The 22,824-nt window shown below is 38.6% G+C and overlaps 1 protein-coding gene across 2 annotated transcripts in view; it reads left to right on the top strand.

The window, feature by feature from the left end:
* Positions 1-22,824, top strand: part of ZNF407 (zinc finger protein 407) — a 347,438-nt gene that overhangs the window by 234,463 nt on the left and 90,151 nt on the right. For both annotated transcript variants that reach the window (XM_071737036.1, XM_071737037.1), the window contains one exon: positions 12,924-13,102. In XM_071737036.1, the coding sequence (XP_071593137.1) occupies positions 12,924-13,102 (179 nt within the window). The remainder of the gene's footprint in view (positions 1-12,923; positions 13,103-22,824) is intronic.

Raw genomic sequence — 22,824 nt, 5'->3', positions numbered from 1 at the left:
ATTATACTGTCCTGGAACATCTGCCTGAAGACTGTTGGAGCAATTCATCTATCATGGACGATACAGCATGTTTTGTCTTTCTGCTTTAACCCATCCCCACTGCTGGCCTGCACGAAGGTTTTGATAGGGACTGTGCCTGGACTGGGGCTCACATTAATCAGTCCCCTTGTTCAACACTCCAGCTGACATAATTACAACCTGCGCACAGCAGTTATTCAAGTCGAGTCCTTGTCACTCGTGGTGCGAAACTACACAGCTCAGATCCCGAAGGAGATTGCCTTATCACACAGAACAAGGGCTCACAGGAGTTGAAGAGAATAGAAATGGGAAAATGTCTTCCGGGAGTACTATATATTCCTTTAAAATAAGACATTTGAGAGACTTACAAGGGACAAAGAGAAGCATTGTGCAAGGTCTGAAATGAACAGGTTATTATTTTTAAAAGGATTACGCAGTCCATTTTTGTGAAATGGACATGGATTATTAAATAAATTCAGTGGTCTCTCTCTCTCTTATCATTCAGTGACTCTGCCCTATTAGTTTTCTTCAGAAGTGATAAAATAGTTTTTGAGTTGTATAAGCTATAAGTATCTCTCAGTAGAAATCATCAGAACACAACTAATAAAAGTGCACATATTATACCCGTAAAATTGGCACACACATAAGGGAAGATCTTCAAGGATCAGAGTTAAGGGTGAGGGAAGAAGCATGCAAAAGGGCTTTCAAAAGTGAGCAAGTTCATTAGTTTCTGCTGTAGTGTGATAAAGGAATGTGAAAGATGAGGCCAAAGAAGAAGTTTCATATTTTAGTATTTTTCCTTCTTTTTATGTTAACCCTCTGTGGGGAAAAGGCAAGTCCATAATGCCACTTATTCTAAATGAAAGACGTTTATTTCATGTAATATTATGCTTTTTATTTGTACGTGGTTTTAATACAAGACCTTTGCATACATGATCATAGAATAATTTACTTGGCACTGCTCTATAAAATTCCTCAATATAGCAGAATTCCACTGGCATTCAGAAGGCTTTTCCTTTCTTCTTGGGCACTAGATCAGCCTTTGAAGAAATGCCATTCAGGCAGTTCCTATTCTTCTCAGTCAATGTATTTACAGTGTTGCCCTGATTTCTTATCTAGTTAAAATACTGTGTCCAATATTTAGACACAATTGTGTATAGTTGAACGACCTCTCAGGCTCCCCAGAGAAGTTGTGGAGTCTCCTTCTTTGGAGACTTTCAAGACCCATCTGGATGCATTTCTGAGTGACCTGCCCTAGTTTTGGTCCTGCTCTGGCAGGGGGGTTGGACTCGATCTTCAGAGGTCCCATCCAACACCTGACATTCTGTGATTCTGTGAAAGGACACTAATAATTTATCTGTTCCATTCCAGGCAGTTCAATTTTAAGTTAATACTTTTACAAGACAGCTTATCTGTGACTTTCAATAATCTGAAGTAGAAGTGTTAGAGACTCTTATACATTTTATGCTGCATACATGCACTGGGTATGCTGGGTGGGTCAAATACCCATTTCCATGCTTCCATTCACCAGTATTCCATTTCAGCATCTCCTGGCGAAGTACAGAGCACATTGAACTCGGTGCACAGATCTGCTGTGAAAATCTAGCTATATGAAAACTGCAATTACTTACTGAGCAGGAGGGCGTCCTTGTAGGCAAATGTACTCTTGTAGGATCAAAAGCTAAGTTTTCCTTGCTCCCTATGCTTGAAACCAGTTTTCCTGGGGTGAGTGATGACTGTGAAGTAAGCTCAAAGTACAGAGCCAAATGCTGCATTTACTTATATTTGTGCAGACAATGGCATTATGAGGACATAATCTAAAGAGAATGATGTTTCTCCAATATATACTTTCAAGGCAGATTTTAGATCAGGTAATCAATCATACTTCTAACTAAAGAACCAAATTTGACTTTCAGAACCTAAGATGGCTTTGCAGTATTGACAGCCAGGAAGAATATATTTTAATTTGCAGACTGAACAAATGTCCATGACATCATGGAAACACAATAAATGTCTGACCTCACAATGACATTTTCAGACTTAAAGTGTCCTTCTTGTAGACTTTGGGCCCAGAAAAAGCCTTAAGCTCAGATAGTCTGACCTTCTACATAAAACAAACTGCATAGTTTTTTTTTTCCATTTTGCTCTGTACAGAATGTCTTGCATTTGACTAAATTTTTTCATCTAGAAAGTTACTCAGATTTCATCTGAAAACATCCAAAACAGGAGAAACCACTCCCCTTGTGCAAAAAGTGAATTGCTGTAAAGTGCTAAAGAAATGATGCTTAATATACTTGTTTGAATTTGAGTGTAACTTGTAGTGATTGTTTTCAGTTTTGTTACAGTTTTTCTTTTAAGTTAAGGTGTCCATGTTTATTCCTTGTCAATTTACTCATGCCCCAAGCTCAGATGTATAATTAAAACAAAAGGTTTTTAATGTAAGTATCTGGAGGTGTTTGGTGTGTGTCCTTTGATTTGTTTTTCTATTTATAAGAATATTTTCATTGTTTCTTTCCTTTTTAAAATGTAGGCAGTAGTACAGGAAGTAGATGCTTTAAGAATTAGTTTCTCCAGTTTCATAAGAGCACCACTTCCTCACTTGTGCTTGCTGCTTCCTTGCTTATGCCTCTAAAGATGTCACGGGACATTTCTGCTAATGGCTTCACACATTAAAGCTCACATTAAACCACTGGTCTACCAATCCCTAAATCATTTTCCGTGTCACATCTTTTCATGGCCTCCTCGCCATCTGTAAGTTACCTGCATGCATTGGGCAGAGGTGGGAGACCCAAGGTGTGGTTGTATATATATGTTGGTGTTTTGGTTGGACAGCCCTGGCTTGTGAAACTGCTCTGTATGACTGCAGGGTCATCGTTATTAATCATGCTACCAATTACAGTTTCATCTGCAAATTTTAGTAGCAGAGATTTTATGTTTACTTTTGACATGCGTAACAAAGGGGAATCTTTCAGGCCATTAATGCTAATTCTATTGATAAACTGGAATGTTTGAGATGAGGAAGAAATTTACCATCTCTTTTTGCATGGGGGGCTGGGACAGGCCAAGAAGAGGCAATGTATTAGCATTAAAAAAACCTACTTTGAGCAGAGATCATACAGACCACAGTGCCCTGGATATGAATCCAGGCTGCAAAGCAACAGGATCTGCCCTCTAGGGAATTGTGTTGTCACTAAAACGGCTGAAGGAACTGACACAAAGGCCAGTTGGAAGAAGTGCCATCTGTATCTGAGATTGACAGGCAGCCTTTAGGGTCTGTTGCTATCACTTCTGACTCCAGCAATGTTAGGAGTCCAGTTTCATCTCATGCAGTCTATAGACTCCACACCCTTTCTTAGGCTCTCTCTATGCTTTTATATTTGAGAAAATACTTTATGGGTTCCTGAGAATACACAAACAGACTCTACAGAATTGTACAGTTATTTTATGTGGTCATTAAAAGAAGTACAAAAGGGGAAGAACTGATGTTGAAAGGAAAAGTGTGTCTTCAATTAAATTCATCCTAGCTTGTAAAAAAATGGATGCTTTCCATGGCCTCATTTCAGTGAGGTATTTGATCATGTACATAAATATAGGCTTGTGAGTCATTCTTTTGAAGTCAATGGGGCTGCTTGTACTTCAACTGCACAAGTGTGTAAATACTTTGTTAAATCAGGCCTATGATACTTAAAGCCTGGTTTCCATCCTTACACCTCTGCAAAGGTGCTGTCTCTCAGACCAACTTCTCTTTTATACCAACTGCTCCAACAAGGAAGAGGGAGGAAGGAAGGCCATGAACAGTGGTGTGATTATTCTCAGTTACTCTGAAATAGATGAACTCCACCTGCTATTTCTGCCACTTAAACCTAGGCTGGCACAGTGCAGCAGTGCACTGTGCAGAGCAGACTTCTGCATCCCTCATGAACTGCAGGCAGGCAGATCCAGAGGACCCCTGAGCTGGGGTATTACAGAGCCCACTCTGCATGAAGCCAAATGCTATGGAGAGTTTTCAGTAGTAGCTCAGTCCTGTGAAAATTCTTTTTCTTTTGTCTTTTTTCTTTTCCTTTTTTTTTTTCTCTAGCCAGGAAAAGATGATGCCACTGCTCACTCCAAAGAGCCTCTTGAGCAGACTCACTGAGCAGTCCAGCTCTGCACAAAACCTCCAGGGGCAGTGTGAACCACAGTTCAGGTGAAGAGCTGAGGCACATCTCCCTCCCTTTTTACGCTCTTTTCACATGCTCCTACCAAGTCTAGTAATTTGGATATCATTTGCAGGTTTCTTGTCTAAAAGTTTCTTCAGTATTTCTTTCTCTTCCTGTAGAATTAATGGAATTATTTAAGCCAGGAAGCCATTATTTCCTTGGAATTGGAGATTAATTTTTTTCACCAAAAATCAGGTTTTCTTCATGTAGCGAAATGTGTTATGAACTAAGCTTTATAGATGCCTTTGAGGTAAATTAAGCTAAAATACAACATTTTTTGTATTCTCCAGTTACTCTGATTTTGCCTTTAAAAGCATGCATTCTGCCATTGTAATAAACTCCTTGTTGCACCTGTATTTTTAATGATCAATTGCTTGAAACTGGGCCTCTTTATTCCAAATAAATGTGAAAATAGCAGTAGATCTGTAGCCAGATTACAATTTGGACATTCTAGTCTGCTGAATGGAGCTGAGACACAAGCAGTAATTATCAATCTTCCATCATTTTCAGTGCTGACGCACAAGTTTTTGCTGCTTCCCTACAGGGCTCTTCCACTTTTTAGCAGCCAGCATTGGACATCTGTCACACATACTGTATGTCATAACAAATAGATCATTACAGAAAAAAATGCAAAGATATAACTGTAGAAAAGCAGGAAGCATTACGATTATTATCCTTGCGTGTTACTATAATACTGCCAGAATAAATCCCAAGCACATTTGTGTTATTTTTTTTGTAAAATTGACCGTATCATAAAAATCTCATTAAAATATGTAAGTGTGGTGCACTCTCTTTTATGGGCTACTTCATATTTTCTGAGTGGCAACACATGCAATACATGGCAATACATGTAAAAGGTGGCAATACACGTGGCCACCAGACTCTAGTGCTTATATTTATGACACTCTGGATGTGTGTTTCAGTCATCTTATCTTACAGTTGAAAAGCATCACCTGTGGGCAAATGCTCACTGCAGAAACAGCTGTAGCTCTAAAGATGCTGTTGTCCCCCAACATTTCATTGCCAAGGTCCACCAGAGTTCTTTACAAACACCACAGACAAGTTTGCCAGCAGTGGCATGGGCAGAGCTGAGCTGGCACTGGGAGCATTGTAGTTGGCCTCCCACATTCCCATGGAGCTGTATTCCAATAATTCTGGCAATAGTATCATAATTCACTTGATAACTGAGGTTAGTTGCAGAGCACCACCACTTGTATTAATATGGTTGCTCCCCAGACATTTAAAAACCTAAAAAAAAGGTAGGTTTTTTGCTTTTAAAAGAAAAGAGCAGGAAAATAATAACCCAAGTGCCTGCAAGTAGTAACAAAGCTGAGAAAATGTGCCACATTTCTCATGTATAAATATATATGCACATATCTATGTTATATGTGTATGTTAATGTATATTAAGAGTTACTTTTTATAACATTAGTTTCAACACATTTCAGAATGTATTTTTGGCCAAGAAATTTTTCTATTTTTTATTATTTCTTTTGCAATACGATATTGACTTGTAGCATTGAGGAGGTAAGCCAGTATTTTAATTTTTAAACTTGTGGTCTGAACTGAGTGCTAGTGGTATATGCAGATGGTGTATAATGTTGTAGCTAGTTTGCATTAACTGGCAATCAGTTTATTTAAAATACAGAAATCTAGATAAATGTTGAGTGTGCTGGGAATAATTTTGGTTGGTTTGTCTGTCTGGGTTTTTTTTTTTATTAGTAGAAGTTGGGTAGAGTGACTGTCATTGTGAAGGTTTTGATTGAATAAGCCTGTTTGTATAATGTAATTACCACCGATTGAGGTATTCGTTTCTTTCCTGTCAAGAAAATATTGCCCATTAGGTTGTTTACCATCAGTCTACTGCACGGCAGTTTTCATACCCTTTAATGCAAGTAAGAAATAAAGGAAGTCTGGAAGGGCTGTATTTTGGGAAACAGTAATGCTGAAAAAAACCTGAAAAGCTCTCAGTACTTTGAGGAATATCAAGGACCTCCCAGAATTCCTGGCTGGAACAGGAAAACTCTGATCATGGGGAAAGTCATGACATCCAAATGTTTACAATTGTAAAGCGTTTAGAAAGAATCCAATGATTTCCCAAAATGAAAGGAGCTAGGTCTCCATAGCACATCCACTAGAGGTCCAGATGGCAGAGGATTCTTCAGGTGTGTTGGAAATGAAACCCCATGTTCTAGGTGAATGAAAGGGTGTAAGAAATATGAGGGTTTGTAAAAGTGAGAGCAACCAACTACAGAGTAATTTGCCTGTTAATACAATGGATTACCCATTGCTTTCCATTGGATTTCAGTGTGTCTCTGAAACCCATATATTAGTACCGGAAAGAGTTAGGATTTGAGGAAAGAATCACTGGCCAAACTTTTTGTGAACTGTGCTATTCATGAGGTCAAGCTAAATGTTTTGTGTGACTTTGGGTTTCTAAAACTCTACGGTTCTTCTTTGCTAGTGTAGTGACATTATTACAGTGTTTATTGGAAGACAGTTTATCCAAGCTAGGTAGCATTTTCTGCAAAATCAGCACCTGCAGATTTTGGGTGAATAAGTGAGGCTGAAAACCTACAATGATACATACTGGTTTCATGAGAAGTTTGCTTTCATCATAAAAACTTTTATTTCTGGAAGAAAATATCTGGGGACTTTGTTATTTTTACCAAAACACTGCAGTTTCTGTTTACGTCTTGCAGATTGCATAGCAGGGTACATCAGTGCAGAAGACCTTCAGATTGGTCTCCAAATGAGAGTGAACTTGATTCATACTGATGAACAGAAGAAAAATAGAAATCTTTTCACTTGGTTGTCTGTATCACTGTGTTTGTTTTTTATATTGTAAATAGTGACATCCATGAAGCTGCCATAAGTCCTTTAGGTTTATATGCATTTTCCTGGAGAAAACCTTTAGAAAAGGTTCATTTTGTGCAAATAATAGCCCTACAAAGTGATAAAATTTTTAAAACTTAGTGGGTTAGATAATTACCATTTTGCCTCATTTGCACCTCCAAAACCTTCCATTTCCATGTCTTGCAGTAAGCATCTTTCTGAAAATGTCAGGCACTGCATAATGGAAGAGTGTTCTAATTTCAGTTCCCTATTAGTAAAACATCTTAATAAAAATAGGTTGCTTCCTGCTATGTTTCATTTAGCTGTTGAATACAATGCTAATGTATTCTCATGTACAAAACCCTTAGAAAATATAGAGGCATTCCTGTTCTGCACGGGCAAATTTAGAATTGAACAAAAGATGCTTTATGAATTTCTCTTACCTCATGATTCTTATCCAAAATGCCACATAAAATTTGAGGACAGCAAAAAGCTCTCCTATAGAGCAACAAATAGCTCTGGTGCGGGGCAGCCACAGCTCTGCAGTTCCCTACCTAATTCTCCTGTCTGCTTAGTTCACTGTTTAACCCAGTGCTGCTGGCTGGGAGGGGGGAGAGTGTGACCCCCTGCAATCAGCCATGCAGCTGGGACTGAGACCCTCTGAATGGGCAAGGGGTGTCCAAAGCCTGACCTTCTTGTAGATTGTGATGGACACTGGTGGAACTTGCTGGCTGAGGCCTGCAAGATGGGAGAGAAGGAAGAGATGATGGGGGAAAAATAACCGCAGCCAGCACTTACTATGGGGACCCTGGGGTTGACCTTTCTGTCACAAACTTGCTCCAAGGCTCATCGTTCCTCCTGTTTCCCTGCTGCTTCCCACCTCTGCTGATACAAAGGATGTATCTGTGCTATGCTATCCCAGAACCCCAAAAAGTGCTGCTTTTTTCAGTGGGGTAAACTTAGTCATGCTGAGGAATCTGCTCAGTGGCACACCATAGCTCACCAGTGCAATTGAGAAAATTTCTGCTTAGGGGCAGAGTTATACTACTTCTAGGAGCTAGAGGAACAATAGGGTTTTCTGGCTTAAAGAGGAAAGCAGTTACAAGAATTTTTGCTTTGTGCACTAGGAGCATGTATTTTCCCACTGCCCTGTAACCAAGGCACTCTGTTACTTACTCTTAGCACAGTGGTAACAGAGGTGATACACGTAAGAATACGTAAGAATAGCAGAGAGGCAATAGAAGAGGGAAGACAAAGTAGACAAAGGCCACAGCTTCTCCCACTGACAAAATACCTGGGCATTTTATGCTACTCCTAACTTTCCACTTTATTCCACTCTCCTAGCAAAGCAGTGCTGCTAAGGAGATGAGGGTGTGGAGGTTTGTGACATGAAGTACTGAGCTTCCTTGTCACTTAGTGGATAATGCCAGTGCAAACACAGACACCACTAAAAAGTGTAATAAATTGTTTTGTTCTCATCCTTGGAATAGTAAGGTTTGCTTGAGGCCCCACTGTGGAGAAGCTTTGAGCCTCTCAAAGCTGTGGTAGGGTGCCAGTGGAGATGTCCACTGCAAGCTATTATTCACCACTAAAGTGAATGTGGTGCTATTCCTATCAAGCTAGTTATCAGTATTGGGAGATTTGCTTACATAACTGACAACTACATCAAAAGAAACTTAAATCTTCTTTGGATATATTGTTCATGTTGAATATCTGGCTGACCCCTGGTTTGGTGATCAGTAGCATGAAGTCTGTTGGAGGCCTGTAACTAGTGGTGTACCCCAGAGGACAATACTGATTCCACTCCTTTTCAATGTCTTCATTAATGACCTGAGTAATGGGGCAGAGTCTACCCTCAGCAAGCCTGCATATAACAAAAACTTGGGAGGGGTGTCTCTTACACAATAGGATTATGCTGCCATCCACAGGGTCCTCAGCAGTCTGGAGAAATAAGCTGACAGGAACCTCATGAAGTTCAACAAGTGGAATTGCAAAGTCCTGCACCTGGGAGGAACAACTCAATCACCATTATATTCTGAGGGCTGATCATCTAAAAAGCAGCTGTGCAGAAAATGATCTGTGTTCCTGGTAGACAAGTTGAGCTTGAAATACCAACACATACTAGTGGCACAGAAGGCTTCAGCATTAAGAAAAGTGCTGCCAGCAGGTGGAGGAAGCTGATCCTTCCATTCTACTTAGCACTGGTGAGGCCAGTTCTCTTGGTGCAACAGAGACATGGGCATACTTGAGAGTCCAGCAAAGCAGCACAAGGATGATGAAGCCAATGGAGCATCTGTCTCAAATAAGGAAAGGCTGAAAGAGCCGGGACTGCTCAGCCTAGAGACAGGAAAACTATGGGGGACCTCATCAGCCTCTATAAGTACCTGGAGGGAGGGTGTAAAGAAGATGGACCCAGGCTCTTTTCAGCAGTGTCCAGTGGCAGAACCAGAGGCAATGGGCACAAAATGAAACATAGGAGGTTCCCTCAGAACATCAGGAAATGCTTTCCCACTGTGAGGGTGACTGAGCACTGGCATAGGTTGCCCTAGGAGGTTGTGGAGTCTCCTTCCTTGGAGATAGTCAAAAGCCACCTGGACGTAGACCTGGGCAATTGGCTTGAGGTGATCCTGTTTGAGCAGAGAGGCTGGAGCAGGTGACATCCAGAGGTCCCTTCCAACCTGAACCACTCTGTGGTTCTGTGACTAAAGTGCAATTTTACAGATGACAAATAATTTCCAGCTTCTGGTATTCGAATATTCATCAACCTTTAGAGAGCAGCAAAAGACAGATGGCATTGGTAGAAATGGACTTGTAATGGCAACATGAAATGTGCAGTTAGAACAGCAATGTGAACACATTGATACCTGATGAACATTAGAGATAAGAGCCTTTTTTATCTTCAGCCAAAGAGGTTTTCCTTTTGTCTTCAGGAGTAGCTGCATTTCTCAGTGTAAACTTGCCATCCATCTTCCTTACTTCCCAGCATTGTCCTTTACGGAAATGTGGAAGCTCTCCCAGGCATCTGCAGTGGAAAGTAGGCCTACACCCTTCCCAGTAGATCAGTCTTGGAAGGAGAAAGTCAGACAGGCTTTTTGCAGAGCTTTTTAGCTCCTTACATTCCCTGTTAATCTGCAAGGTACCTTAGGAACACATTCCATTCTCTCTTTCACCATGAAAAGCACAGACAAGACACTGAAAACTCTATGCAGGCTTTCCACTTCCCTTTACTGGAATTATTGTGGGCTTTGCATCAAGTCTCAAACCTTTCTTTATGACTGATAAGAAGTCTTACTGCAAGATCTGAAAACTGAAACAAAATTTCTGTTTTGCTTCTCTGATTCTGCATTGAATACAAACCCATAGACTATAGCTGTAGACTAATTAAATCTCTCTAATGAGTGCCCTTCCTGTTATTGCAAAGCATGGAAAAATTGCCAGAAATATAACCATTTGCTTTTGAGAATGGAAAATGGATCATAAGGATGAAAATATGCTTCCATTAAGGAACGGAAATAGTCATTTAACTTAGAAACCTTAGGTCTAGCCTTCCTGGAACACAGACTAGCCTCTTAAAAGCTTCATTTATTTGTTTGTGGCTGTAATTCAGAACAGAAATAATAAAAAAACACATGAAGAATTCGCTAAAATTATTTATTTTGGGCTATGTTTTGTGTTTACCGAATTTCAGAACAAAGGGAATCTTTATCTCAAAGTTTCTAAACTCCTGGAAGTTAATTTTTTGACACAAAGCATGTCAAATTATTAACTATCATCACTATCATCACTATTGCAACATTGTAATATTTTAGTTCGATGTTTATCATGGCATGGGTTTAATGAGAGTATAGTGCTCTTAAAAATCACAGACCTCTGTGGTTAGCCATGTGAGATGAAGTGATATAAATGCATACATGCATAGAGTTTTGGTGGGGTTTTTTGGTGTCAGACTCATAACAACATACTTACACAGTACTCAGGAGAAGACTCCTGATAAAAGAGACAGTCAGAGCACTCTGAATAATTAAAAAATAAATTTTATATGCAGTGCACTTTGGTCACGTCATATTTAAAGGTACCACTTGGCTTCAAAAGAGCTTGGATTTGCCAGTTGCTACCTTCATGGTTTATGCTATGATTGCAATCGCTGCATTGCAACCTAATATGAGAGGACATTTGTAATGCCTTGTGATCTTGTATTCCTCATTTCTGATGAAGCCTTTCTGGCCTTGTCACATGGAAAAATAAATTTAAAAAAAATATTTCCCACGATGAATATATCAGTATGTTGGCATGTTTAGTCACAGATTTTTACTGAGGACAATAAATGAGACTTTGGGATTACTCTGTTCAAAGTGGCTGGAGCAAATTCACAAATCAAAAGAGATGGAACTGGCATTTTATGACTTGAACAGGTTGGGTTTTCTTTACAGCTCTTGCATAGGTTTCCCTGCTTTAATCCACTACCCTTAAATGTACAACCCATGATAGGTTAACAGATTGTTTCGTGGTTTCATTGCAGTGTCCACCACTATCACCACAATCCTTTTTTCGTTTTTTAAAATTTTTTTTTAACATTTTGTTAACACTGTAGTTTTTTTAGGGATGAATCCTGAAAGATGCTGAGGACCAATATTTCCTACATTTTTCAGTGAACATAAGTGTCTTCTTTGATATTCTCAGGAGCCTGATCATTATACTGGTATCTAGCAGATGGACATGACAGAGGGTGAGCTTTGGCAGCACCGTAAGGCAGATATCAGCTTTACTATAACCATCTCCAAGGGAGAGACAAGCACTCCAACAGAACTTCAAGCTGCTACTTCCAGTTTATTTTAAGGGTCCTTTTTTTAGGTGCCTGCTATTGTGGTACGTCTGACAGTGAAAGGCACATAATCAGTTGCTCAAAATACTATTTATCTTACTTGAATATTTATGAAGTATTACGTATTTACATAGTTCGCTTGAGTGTTTGTACTTTTTCTGTTTAACTGAATTACTGTTCTTAATTTTGCAAAATTAAAAGTGTTGTAGCACCAAGAAAGTCTACAAAATTTGTACACGGGCCATTACTTCAGTTCAAGAACAAATATCATTGCTATTTCTGATTGAAACAAATGAAGAAGCAATATATTTTATATAACATTCATCACAGGCTTTGAAGAAGTATCAAATTCTCATGCAAGATAATTTTGGAGAGACTGCAATTTTTTAAAGACTGGTAATTAAAAAACTCTATCATATTGTGGATCTCTTTGTGGATAAAAGAAATATGAAATCTTTTTCTATTACTGTTTTTGTCCTGGTGGTGTGTTTTTTCAGAAATACCATTATAAACATTTCTTTGAAATGTATCAAACTAATTGTGTATGTATTCTGACTTTTATTCATGGAAACTTCACTGTTTCCACAAAAGCTATGTTTAAGACCTAAATCAGAATCTGTGTGTATGTTCAAAAGGTATAAACTTGAACAACTCAGTTCACTCCTCCAGAAATAGTCCATACAGTCAGATGAGAGTTAGTGAATTTCAGTCTTGTGAAGTTAAAGACTTTTGCTTAATTTCTGTTCAACACTGACTACCAACAAGTGCCAGCAAGAAAAATAATAAATAAGACTTTTGCAAATGGACAATTTGCTCATTTTTAAATGCTGCTGGTCCAGAGGTGTTGCCCAGCTAACCTGAAACAGCTTTGGAAGACTTCATGCAAAGGACAAGATCTATGCTAAAGCTGAGAGGATGCAAAAATTGGGCAAATAGTGAAAAGTGAATAATAAATACTCATTTTCTGCTATAACAGTAGGTTTTGTTTGAATGATTAGTAGGGAATAAATTGCTGTATAACTTATTTCTTTATTTCATTGTTTTTTTTAGGTCTAACTGTGCTGAAAATATCCGGAAACACATCTTACATACAGGAAAGCATGAAGGAGTAAAAATGTATAACTGCCCTAAGTGTGACTATGGAACCAATATCCCTGTGGAGTTTCGGAACCACTTGAAAGAACTACACCCAGACATAGAAAATCCTGATCTGGCATACTTGCATGCTGGTAAGGTCATTCTTCTCTTTGCTTACAAATTCTCTTTTCTTTGTGAGCATACCCAACTGATTGCACTAAGAAAACTCTGTTTTGTTGGTATCCTTTGTTCTTAAGAAGAACATTTTAAAATGGTCTTGGTCCTCCTCAGGTTTTCACAAGGAACGAAGGTTATGCATTAAGCACTGAAAGCTATTCATGTTTCACAAGCAAAGCTTGCAGTTCAATATCTAAACATCAGAAATATATGCTTTTTGGATGCCTCATTTGAAATCTAGTTGCACTCCAGAACAGTATGTTTTAGCATTTGGATTAAGTCCCTATGCCTACCCTATTCCCCCAAGGAGAGAAACCCAAAATTATTTAGGAAATGCAGGGGCAAATTAAGGTATCACTTTGAAATTCTTACTTTTGTTTACAGAAAAAGCATTGTTCAACATTGGAAGTGGAACAGCAGACATCTATCAATAAATTACCTGTATGTTTTGAGGCCTTAGGTTAGAGAACACACACACAGCTGTCACTGCATGAATGCAAAACAAAAACATTCCTGTAGAAACAAGCTTTAAATGAAAAAAGTTGGGGTGTTTCCTGTTTAAGAATGATATTTTATTTTTTTTTAATGATTTCTACAGTTCAGAATAGAAGGAAGCAGTTTAATGTGAGCACCAAGTTAGGAGAAATAAGTTCAGTGGCAAGAGACTAGGAGAAATAATAGAAAATTAGGCTGGAGCTTGAATGAAATGTGATCTTAACTCAGGAGAGACAGATAACTTAGACATCACTGGGCGGGAAGACAAGTCAGAGCAGTGGGAAAAAAAGAACAGATGGCAAGAAGAAAGAGTTGGGGAATCCAGAGGAGGAAGAAGCTATGTGGGCCAAGTTCTTCCTAAGATGCAAATTAATCTTCCATAGAAGTACTGCTGTGTCATATTTGAATTTTCTTCTGTAAGGCATTGATCTCATAATCTCTGAGACTCTCACACCTGTAAAAAAACATGACCTAGAGAGCTTCTGTTAAGCTCTGTTCAGTGTGTACACTCAAGTTATTATAAAACCTTTCAGTCTTCTCAAAATGACTGCTTGCTTTCCTGACTGTAGGCAGTGTATTATTTGTACCATATATTTCTATTTGCCAAGTGTTCCACTTCATTTTGGAACCAATCATCATGTCATGTCAGCATATGGTGGATAATATCTGGATGTGCAAACAAAATGCCAGTTGGCAGAATACCAATTTCAAAATAGGTCAGAAAACTGATCACATTTCACCATAGTTCTCACTAAAGTGAATGAATATTCAACTCAGAGCTTAAACCCAGACACTGTTGGATTTTTACCACAATAACTCCACTTAATATGAAAAATTAAAAAGTCTTTCAATAGACAGAACAGAGATAGCTGGAATGGTGGTGGAATCATTAACATTTTTCTAAAATTAAAAAATGTGTGTAAGTTTTCACTATTAGCAGTTCAAGACAATATCTAGGCAAAGTAAATGCTCATTGCAGCATGCTGGGGTTAAAACTATTCATCTTGCTTGCTTTGGCAACATAGGAAAACTGTCATCAATGTGTTGTATAATAACAATATCTTATTTTCTACATTCATTCTTGTAGTGTAGAAATCTCCTTAGCCTAAACAGGGCATATACAAACATATTAGTACTAACAAGAACTGGTTATTGCTCAATTATGGCCAGGTTAGTCTAGAATTGAGACACAGCAAAAGTGTATTGAAATTTTGTTTGCATAATTCTATCACTTATAGAGTGATACTATATTGACCTTTCAGGATAAAACACTATTAAGTAGGGGCCTAGGTGATAATTGTTCATTCACATCAATGTTAAATTAAAGGGGTTTTAATTTCTTCTTTTCAGTTCATTTCTGACTGCTAGGTATCTGAATTAAATGTTTTACAGAACATTTTTAGAGGAATGAGAGGTAACTCCTGTGCCCTGGCTAACATCCCTTATCAAAATAAGATTTGGTTTGTGTGTGGGTCACAGTTCTTGGTTACTTCTTGATCACTGGCAGCTTACACAGAGAATCTACAACACAATAGTGTTGTACAATATCAGTTTTATTATTTGTTTTGACCTAAACATAATTATCAGTCTTTTGTATTCCAATATTTCTTTGTAACAGTAAAGCCAGCCTCTTTCCTTGTTTGACTGAAACAGAAATAGAATAAGTCTTGCCATTGGCCAAGATACATATGCCAACTCCAGCCACCTTGTAGGACCAGTCAGAAAGCCCTTTACCACAGTCCTCCAAGCATGAAGCTGTGGGATACCTTTAGGATGTGGCTAGGAGTAAAAATTAATTCTGTTTCTCACTGTTTAAATTAAGGTTATTAGTTGGAATTCTAAGTTCATGATCTTTATAATGTTCTAATACTAATTTCTGTTTAGTTTTCTTTGGCAACTAATACACTGTTTTATGGGGTTAGTGGCAGTTAAGGAGCTTAAAGAATCTGAGTATCTAAAGTAGGGACTGAAGAAGGTGGAAGGCAGAACAAGTTAGTATCTACACGAGTAAGGATGATACTGTCATTGATAGATGGTAGCACTTCTTGTTCTGTGCCTTTGAAATCCTGCATAATGTGAGGAATATTTGTATGCCTCTAAGCCAGGTCTTCAGTCTTGCTTTTCCCTTTGCACTACACACTCTGTCATAGAGGGAGATACTTAACTATACAGCTATACTCCTTACAAGCTTTGTGAAGTACTATTACATGTTTTGTAACAGGAAGAATCTAGAGAATGATTCTGCATGTAATTTTAAAAACATGCTGCAGACCTTTAATGCACGCAAACCAACAAAGCTATGTGCATCTGCACATAAAATTATGGTTTGAATTTGCTAGATTACACTTCAAATACCAATTTACACATTTAATCTCCAATTTGTATACAAATCGTCAGTTTGTTTTGAAATGTGTGTTGTTCTGTTCTGAGCTTTATGCCAGTTTCTTGATATTTTCTGTCCTGTTTTCTCAGGATGTGTTTTGAAATTGAAATTTTATGTAAAAACAAATCCAGAAATCCTATGTGATTGCTGATTATCCACAATATTAACTTATTTTCTTTTTAAAAATAACATTTAAGACACCAAAGATTTTATAGGTGTTCTAGAACCGAAGAGTACTTACTATCAAACTCAGGAATTCCACAGTTAATGTTTTAGCCATGGGAATTTAGTTCTATTGGAAGCTATTAAGCTTTTACTAATGCGCAAATCTGAAAATTCATCATAAAAAATGGAAAATTAATACAATAAGTTAGTGAATTTTCATACCATGATGATGATGATTATAATTTTGATGTTTTGGTTGTTGTTTTTTTAAATGAGAAAATTTTTCTGAGTTGCGTACCGTGTGGTGGTCTGTATGGTGAATCTCAGACTAAACTGAAAACATCTTTGCATTGATCCTTGTATGCAGTACGTTTCCAGGTTTCTTAGGTATGTTTTTAATTCCTGCTGGTGGTACATCTCAGTACTGAGTTGAACTAAGCCAAGGTATTATACTTTGACAAGTGGGACAGAGGAAGGGCCCATACCTGTGGTAAGACTTGAAAGTGATCAGTAGTCCATCTGTCTTTCTCAGTGCTTTATCTGTTTTGGAGCAGCATCAGTTGGTAGGGATAACTTCAGTTTGAAACAAATGTTCATCGTTTACGAGCTTTTGTCTTAAAACATTATGATACTATTGTGATGCATTATTTATATCCAAAGAGTGTAATATTAGTGGCTTGACATCTCCACTATTCCAATAACTGCAGAGGCCATGGCATCTCATTGCGTGCATAGTCTTGTGTAGATACAATACTGGCTGTAAGGCAAAAATCTCTTCAGAGAGGGGCAGTTTTCTCATTATTGTTTTCATGATCATATTGAAAATTACATGATGATGCTGGTTTTTTCTGTATCATTTGTGTGCTGCACTGTTAGAAGCGAATGTGATCTCCAAAAATGAGTGCTACTCTAGGAAATCAGAATAACTTGTTTTTTCAATTAGCTATTGATACAGTGGGCTTGCTCTCAGTCTGAGTTAACCCATATGCAAAATGGGCTCAATGCTTGCATAGTTCAAAGCACAAAGCTTTTGTTTTATTTAATTTAGAGTTGTCAGGCATTCAAAATCTTTCTTGGAAGTCTTTTAAAAAAAAATCAGCAAAAGCAAATCAAGTCATCATACTCAATGATAAAATCTGTTTTTATTTTGGATACTGTGCTTCTAAAGCACTCGTGTTGTCCAGCTTGCTTGAAGAGATTTTGCCACCCTGGGCCCTGTGAGTAGAAGTGGAGGATCGCTTACTGTTCTGGATCTTGACAGAACTAAAAGCATGAGCCACTTCCTCTCGCTGCACAGACGTGTTTGGGGGAATGCTGAGAAGCACAGCTTTGTGTGCCTGAGCCTCCATGAAAATTATAGGTGCCTCTGGAGTTGGGCATCCAAAGAACAAAGAGCGTGACGATGATGTTTTGGCAGTTGGCTGCCTACATGGTGATTGAACGCTTAGCGCTCGTGAAGAGTTACATAATTCATGACCAAAATGATAGATAGGCACTTGATTATAGTGTATAAGTTGCTTCACAGGGAGAAAATATCAGACATGAGCTACTAATCTAGCTGAGAAAAGCCGAAGAAAAAATCAGTTACTGAAAGCGCAGTCAGACAAATTGAAATGAGAAACAAGTTCCAAACACTTAAATATGAGGTCGATTGAGCTCTGGCAGCAGCTAGCAGAAGAAATTATCCCTCTTCGATTCCTTTGAGCCTTGAGGGGTCTGGATGTTTTTCTGGAAGACAGGTTTTTAGGAGGGCCCAAGGTTGCTGGGTTCACTGCAACATTAATTAAGTGTTATTTAAGGGGCCTTGATATACTAGAAGTCAGACTATTATCTAATATTCCTTTCTGCTCTGAAATCTTAAATCACTGTTAATCTACGCCCTGTTGGTAAGGCTTCTGCTTGTGACTCTAAAGTGCTGAGGTGTGGCAATAGCAAAGGGATAGGTGAGGAGCCACCTAAGACCCCAAGAGTGTTCTTTCTCTTAGACATGACACCCCTATTATTGGCTCTAAATTCTTACTGTCTTTGAGCTTGTACCTGACTAGAGATAGTTGTCTGAGATAAGTTTCTTTCTGTTACGTCAATAAAGCCTTCATAAAAAATATTTATTATGTCTAAATTTATATATGGATTTGGAAGAATTCTTATGAAATCCTACTCTTCATTAGCAGTGGCCCTTAGAGTGTTATTGGCTCCTTAAAAGTGAAATTTATAAAAACACAGTTCAAATCACCATCTCTTGAGTAAGTTGGGCATACATCCTGCTCTTTTCTTTTTTAGAGTAGGGAAACAGAGTTAGGGGATGTTTCAGTTCTTTCCAGAGAGAACTGAAAATGAGAAAAGTTTACCACACAGTCTTTTTTATGCCTTTTTGAAAAATATTTTTCTAAACTTTTTAAAGTGCATTTTTCAAGATGCTATGCTCTCCACACATTACTCTTTCCATTTCTTTAGCTTTTGAGAAACAATGCTTTACGAGCAACCTGCAACATGATTACATCATCAAGAGACAAAATTGTGATCCTATCAGTTGTAACAGTTGCAATATTCATGAATGGAATTCTGAAAGTTCAAATAGTTAATCCCAAATAAAATTGTGATCTTTATCCCACTTGACAGCTACATTTATCAAATTATTAAGAGAAAAAATTGATTGCTAAAAGTTATGGTGTGATCTATTATGTGATTTTATCAAGGTATAACTGTATTACCAAGTGGAAACTGCAGACTTATTCAGAATGTGAATTGGACACACATAACACAATAATATAGCGATTATACTAGTATCCTAGTGCTTTTCTACTTCTAAATTTTTCTTTTTTAATCTTGTCCCTTCTTTTGCGTTTTCTGACTCTTTACTAGAAAATATAAAGTTGATAAATATAAGGAAAATGAAATAATAAAAACCTATTTACTGTTATACTCACTGAATTCATTAAACTACGAAATATAAAATTAGTAAATGCTATTTATCAATTAAATAATGGAAATACAAGCCAGTTGAATACCTATGCAAACATATAATTCATACCTTAAGTAAAACCTTCAAAGAATGGATACACAGGTTTGTTTGCAAGCGTATCAAACTTTTTTTCTTGGAGTAGTTATGTTTCTAGTCTTTATCACTGTTTAAATAAAATACTTTAAATGCTGTAATTTGAAGCAACATTAAAAATCTGTCATTGCTAGATACAGGCAAATCCAATAGAAGCTTTTGCAGTAGCAGAATATTGCTTGGGTTTCTAGTCAGCTAAAACATTACTTTTGATAGCTGGTGTACTTTAAAAAGGCTTCAGCAGCTCTGCTTCAAACAGGTTAGCTCTTGTCATAGCTATTAGTGCCAGTCTCTCAATAGCGTGTCACCTTGATTGGCAGAGACTCCCTTTCCGCTTTTGTGAAGAAGAATAATTTTAGTGTGTGCTTGAAATAAAAACCTGGCATAAATGATTTTCTATTTGCAAAAAGGAGAAAGCTGGGTTCCTTGTAACCTATGTAGAGTACATATTATTGTCTTTCAGGAAAAATTAATTTGTGTTTTTAAAAAGATTAAAAACTAAGTCGTTCGATTATTTTTATAAAAGTCTTCCACTAGAAGGCTTTGTATGCCCAACAGACCTTCCATAGCAAGTATCTTTTTCTTTGTGGTCATGACAGTAGAACTGGTAATTTTCAAATAGTAAGTTAATTTAGGAGAAAAAAAAAAAAGAAAAGAAAAAGATAAAAGGTCATGAAAGTTTGTTGATTTTTTTTTCTAGTTTGTAGGTTTTGCTGCTGCTGTTGAAGAGCTTAGGGACTCTCTTCATAGTCACCTCCTTGCTGTTCCAGTACAGTCAGAATGTATTGCTGCTGAGTGACATGAAAGAAGGTGTTGAAATATTTTTATCCAAATATTACATGATCTAATATGCAAAGAACACCACTGCTAATATTATTTATATTCTGTAAGTGGGGTGGAATCCTCAGATAAGAGTGAAGGCCACGAGTTTTACTAAAGAAAAATGGATCAGAATGTAGTTTTAAAGGAAAATATTGCCTATACCAGATTCTGGAAGACTTCTTAATAACTCTGACCAGTAGAAGTATAATGTCTGTCATGTTTTGCCCCTTTTTTCCATCAGATAGTTGTTGATACCTGCGGAGCGATCACACACACGGTCTTCATATTGTGTAGGCACCAATGACATTTGCAGTCATAATTTTGCATTGTGTTCAGTACCTCATCTTCAAGTTGTAATTCTTCCTTTCTGAAGAACTATTTCAGCTTGTCACAGCGTGACTGATTTTTTGTGGGGTAAACTTTTTCTCCTAAGTAGATTGAATCTTTTTGCCCGGGTCTAAACATTTAATCTGGGTGTTGGCATGTGCCCATTTTCCTGTCCCACTTCCATGTGGCATCCTGATTTCCAAGACAGGGAGCTATTTACCTGACCTGGAAGGAAGGGAGCTGTGCCACTCTGGCCAATTTAGAAGCTCTCATCAGTTTTGAAATTTTTGGTTGAGCCCTAATGCTCACCTTTTATCTGCCCTCAAAACACTCTTGGATGGGCATCTGTTTTGTAAGTTACTTGCTTTGCATTGGTAGCTACATGCCTGATCCAGGCTGGTGTTTGCAAAGACAGTTGCCTCTGCCAGGATGTCAGGTTCACTGATGAAAGGTAATTTTACTGCAAGCTATTATTTAATTACACTAATAGATAAAATATGCCTCATGAACAAAGAGACACACTATTTCCCATTCGTTGATAAAATTAGGATATCCTAACACAAAACTTTAAAAGCAAGTCTGAAATATTAAAGTACGGAAGTAGAAAAATGTCCTTAAGACACAGCAGCCATCTAGAAGGACAAAAATATTTAATTTTCCTAGAAAATATATATGCATACGAGTATGTGTTAAATATAAGCAATAAAAGGTAATGCTTGTATTGAAATACCAACATACTATAATTTTGAGGAAAAAATGAAAAATAGGATATCATGGTCATCAAGAAAACTTCTCAAAAAAAGAACCCCCTCCCAAAAACACAAAAGAAATTAACTTTATAAAAGGACTTTAAAAAGACATAGAATGGTTTGGGTTGGAAGGGGCTCCAATCCCCCTGCACGGGCAGGAAGAGCTCCCACTACACCAAGTTTCTCAAAGCCCCATCCAACCTGGCCTTGCACAGTTACAGACAGGGGGCATCCTGGGTAACCTGTATTGGTGTCTCACCACCCCCACACTACAGAGTTTCTTCTTCCTAATATCTAACCTAAATCTACCCTCATCCAGTTTAAAGCTATTGCCTCTTTTCCTGTTGCTCCATGCCCTTGTAAAAGCCCCTTCCCACCTTTCCTGCAGGCCCCTTCAAGTACCTGAAGGCTGATATAGTGTCTCCATAGAGCCGTCTCTTCTCCAGGATGAGCAATCCCAACTTTCTCAGCCTGTCTTCATAGGAGAGGTGCTCCAGCTCTCTGATCTTCTTCTTTGTGGCCCTCCTCTGGACTCTCCCCAAGAGCTTCATGTTTTTCCTGTGCTGGGGGCTCCAGAACCAGACAAATTTCTCCAAGCAGCATCTCAGAAGAGTGCAGTAAAGGGGCCACAGCCCCTTTAATGCAGCCCAGGATAGGGTTGGCTTTCTGGGCTGCAGGTACACATTGCGAGCACATGTCAAGCTTCTGATCAACCAGCACCCCCAAACGCTTCTCCTCAGGGCTGTTCTCAATCTGTGCTCTGCCCAACCTGTAGAGATGATTGCTCCAACCCCAGTGGAGGACCTTGCGCTTGACCTTATCAACTTCATGAGACTGGAATGCACCCACCTCTCAAGACTGTCAAGGTCCCTCCAGATGCCCCCCCTTCCTTCCAGCATGTCAACTGCATCATGGAGCTTGATGTGGTCAGCAAACTTCTACCTCCAACAGATACTAGGGTAGCTGAAGTCCCCCATGAGGACTAGGGCCAATGAATGTGAATCTCCTCCTATCTGTCTATAGAGGGCCTCGTCTGCTCTATCTTCTTGGTCAGGTGGCCTGTAGCAGGCCCCACCATCCTATCCTATCCTATCCTATCCTATCCTATCCTATCCTATCCTATCCTATCCTATCCTATCCTATCCTATCCTATCACCTCCTCCTGTCTTCCCTTTAACCCTTGCCCATAAGCTCTCAGTCAGTTCCTCATCCACCCCAAGGCAGAGCTCCATGCATTCCAGCTGGTCACTGATGCAGAGGGCAACAACCCCCCCATTTTCTTCACTGCGTGTCCTGCCTTGTATTCATCCATTCTTATGCTCCAAATGTAGGAGTCATCCCACCATGTCTCAGCGATGCCAATAACACTATAGCCCTGCAGGTGTTCGCTTCTCCCAACTCGTCTTAGTTTTTTCCCCATGCTATGCACATCACGAGGCATTTAAGTTAGGTCCCCATTGAAGCTGCCTTAATGGCTGGGATTACATTCTCCTTCATTTTAGGTATTCTCCTGCTGGTCTGAGATCCTTCTCCAGGCTCAGGGCATCTATTATGGGCACTGCCTTCAAAATGGTGGCAGTGGGATGGATTGAGGATCTCCTTCCCTGGCAACTCTAGTTTAAAGCCCTCTTTGCTAGATTGGCAAGCCTGTGCCAAAGATGCTATTCCCTTTCTCTGAAAGATGAATGCTATCAGCCCCAA

Source organism: Heliangelus exortis, chromosome 2 (assembly GCF_036169615.1).
Source record: "Heliangelus exortis chromosome 2, bHelExo1.hap1, whole genome shotgun sequence".
NCBI lineage: Eukaryota > Metazoa > Chordata > Aves > Apodiformes > Trochilidae > Heliangelus > Heliangelus exortis.
This window is presented reverse-complemented; position numbering and strand designations above follow the sequence as displayed.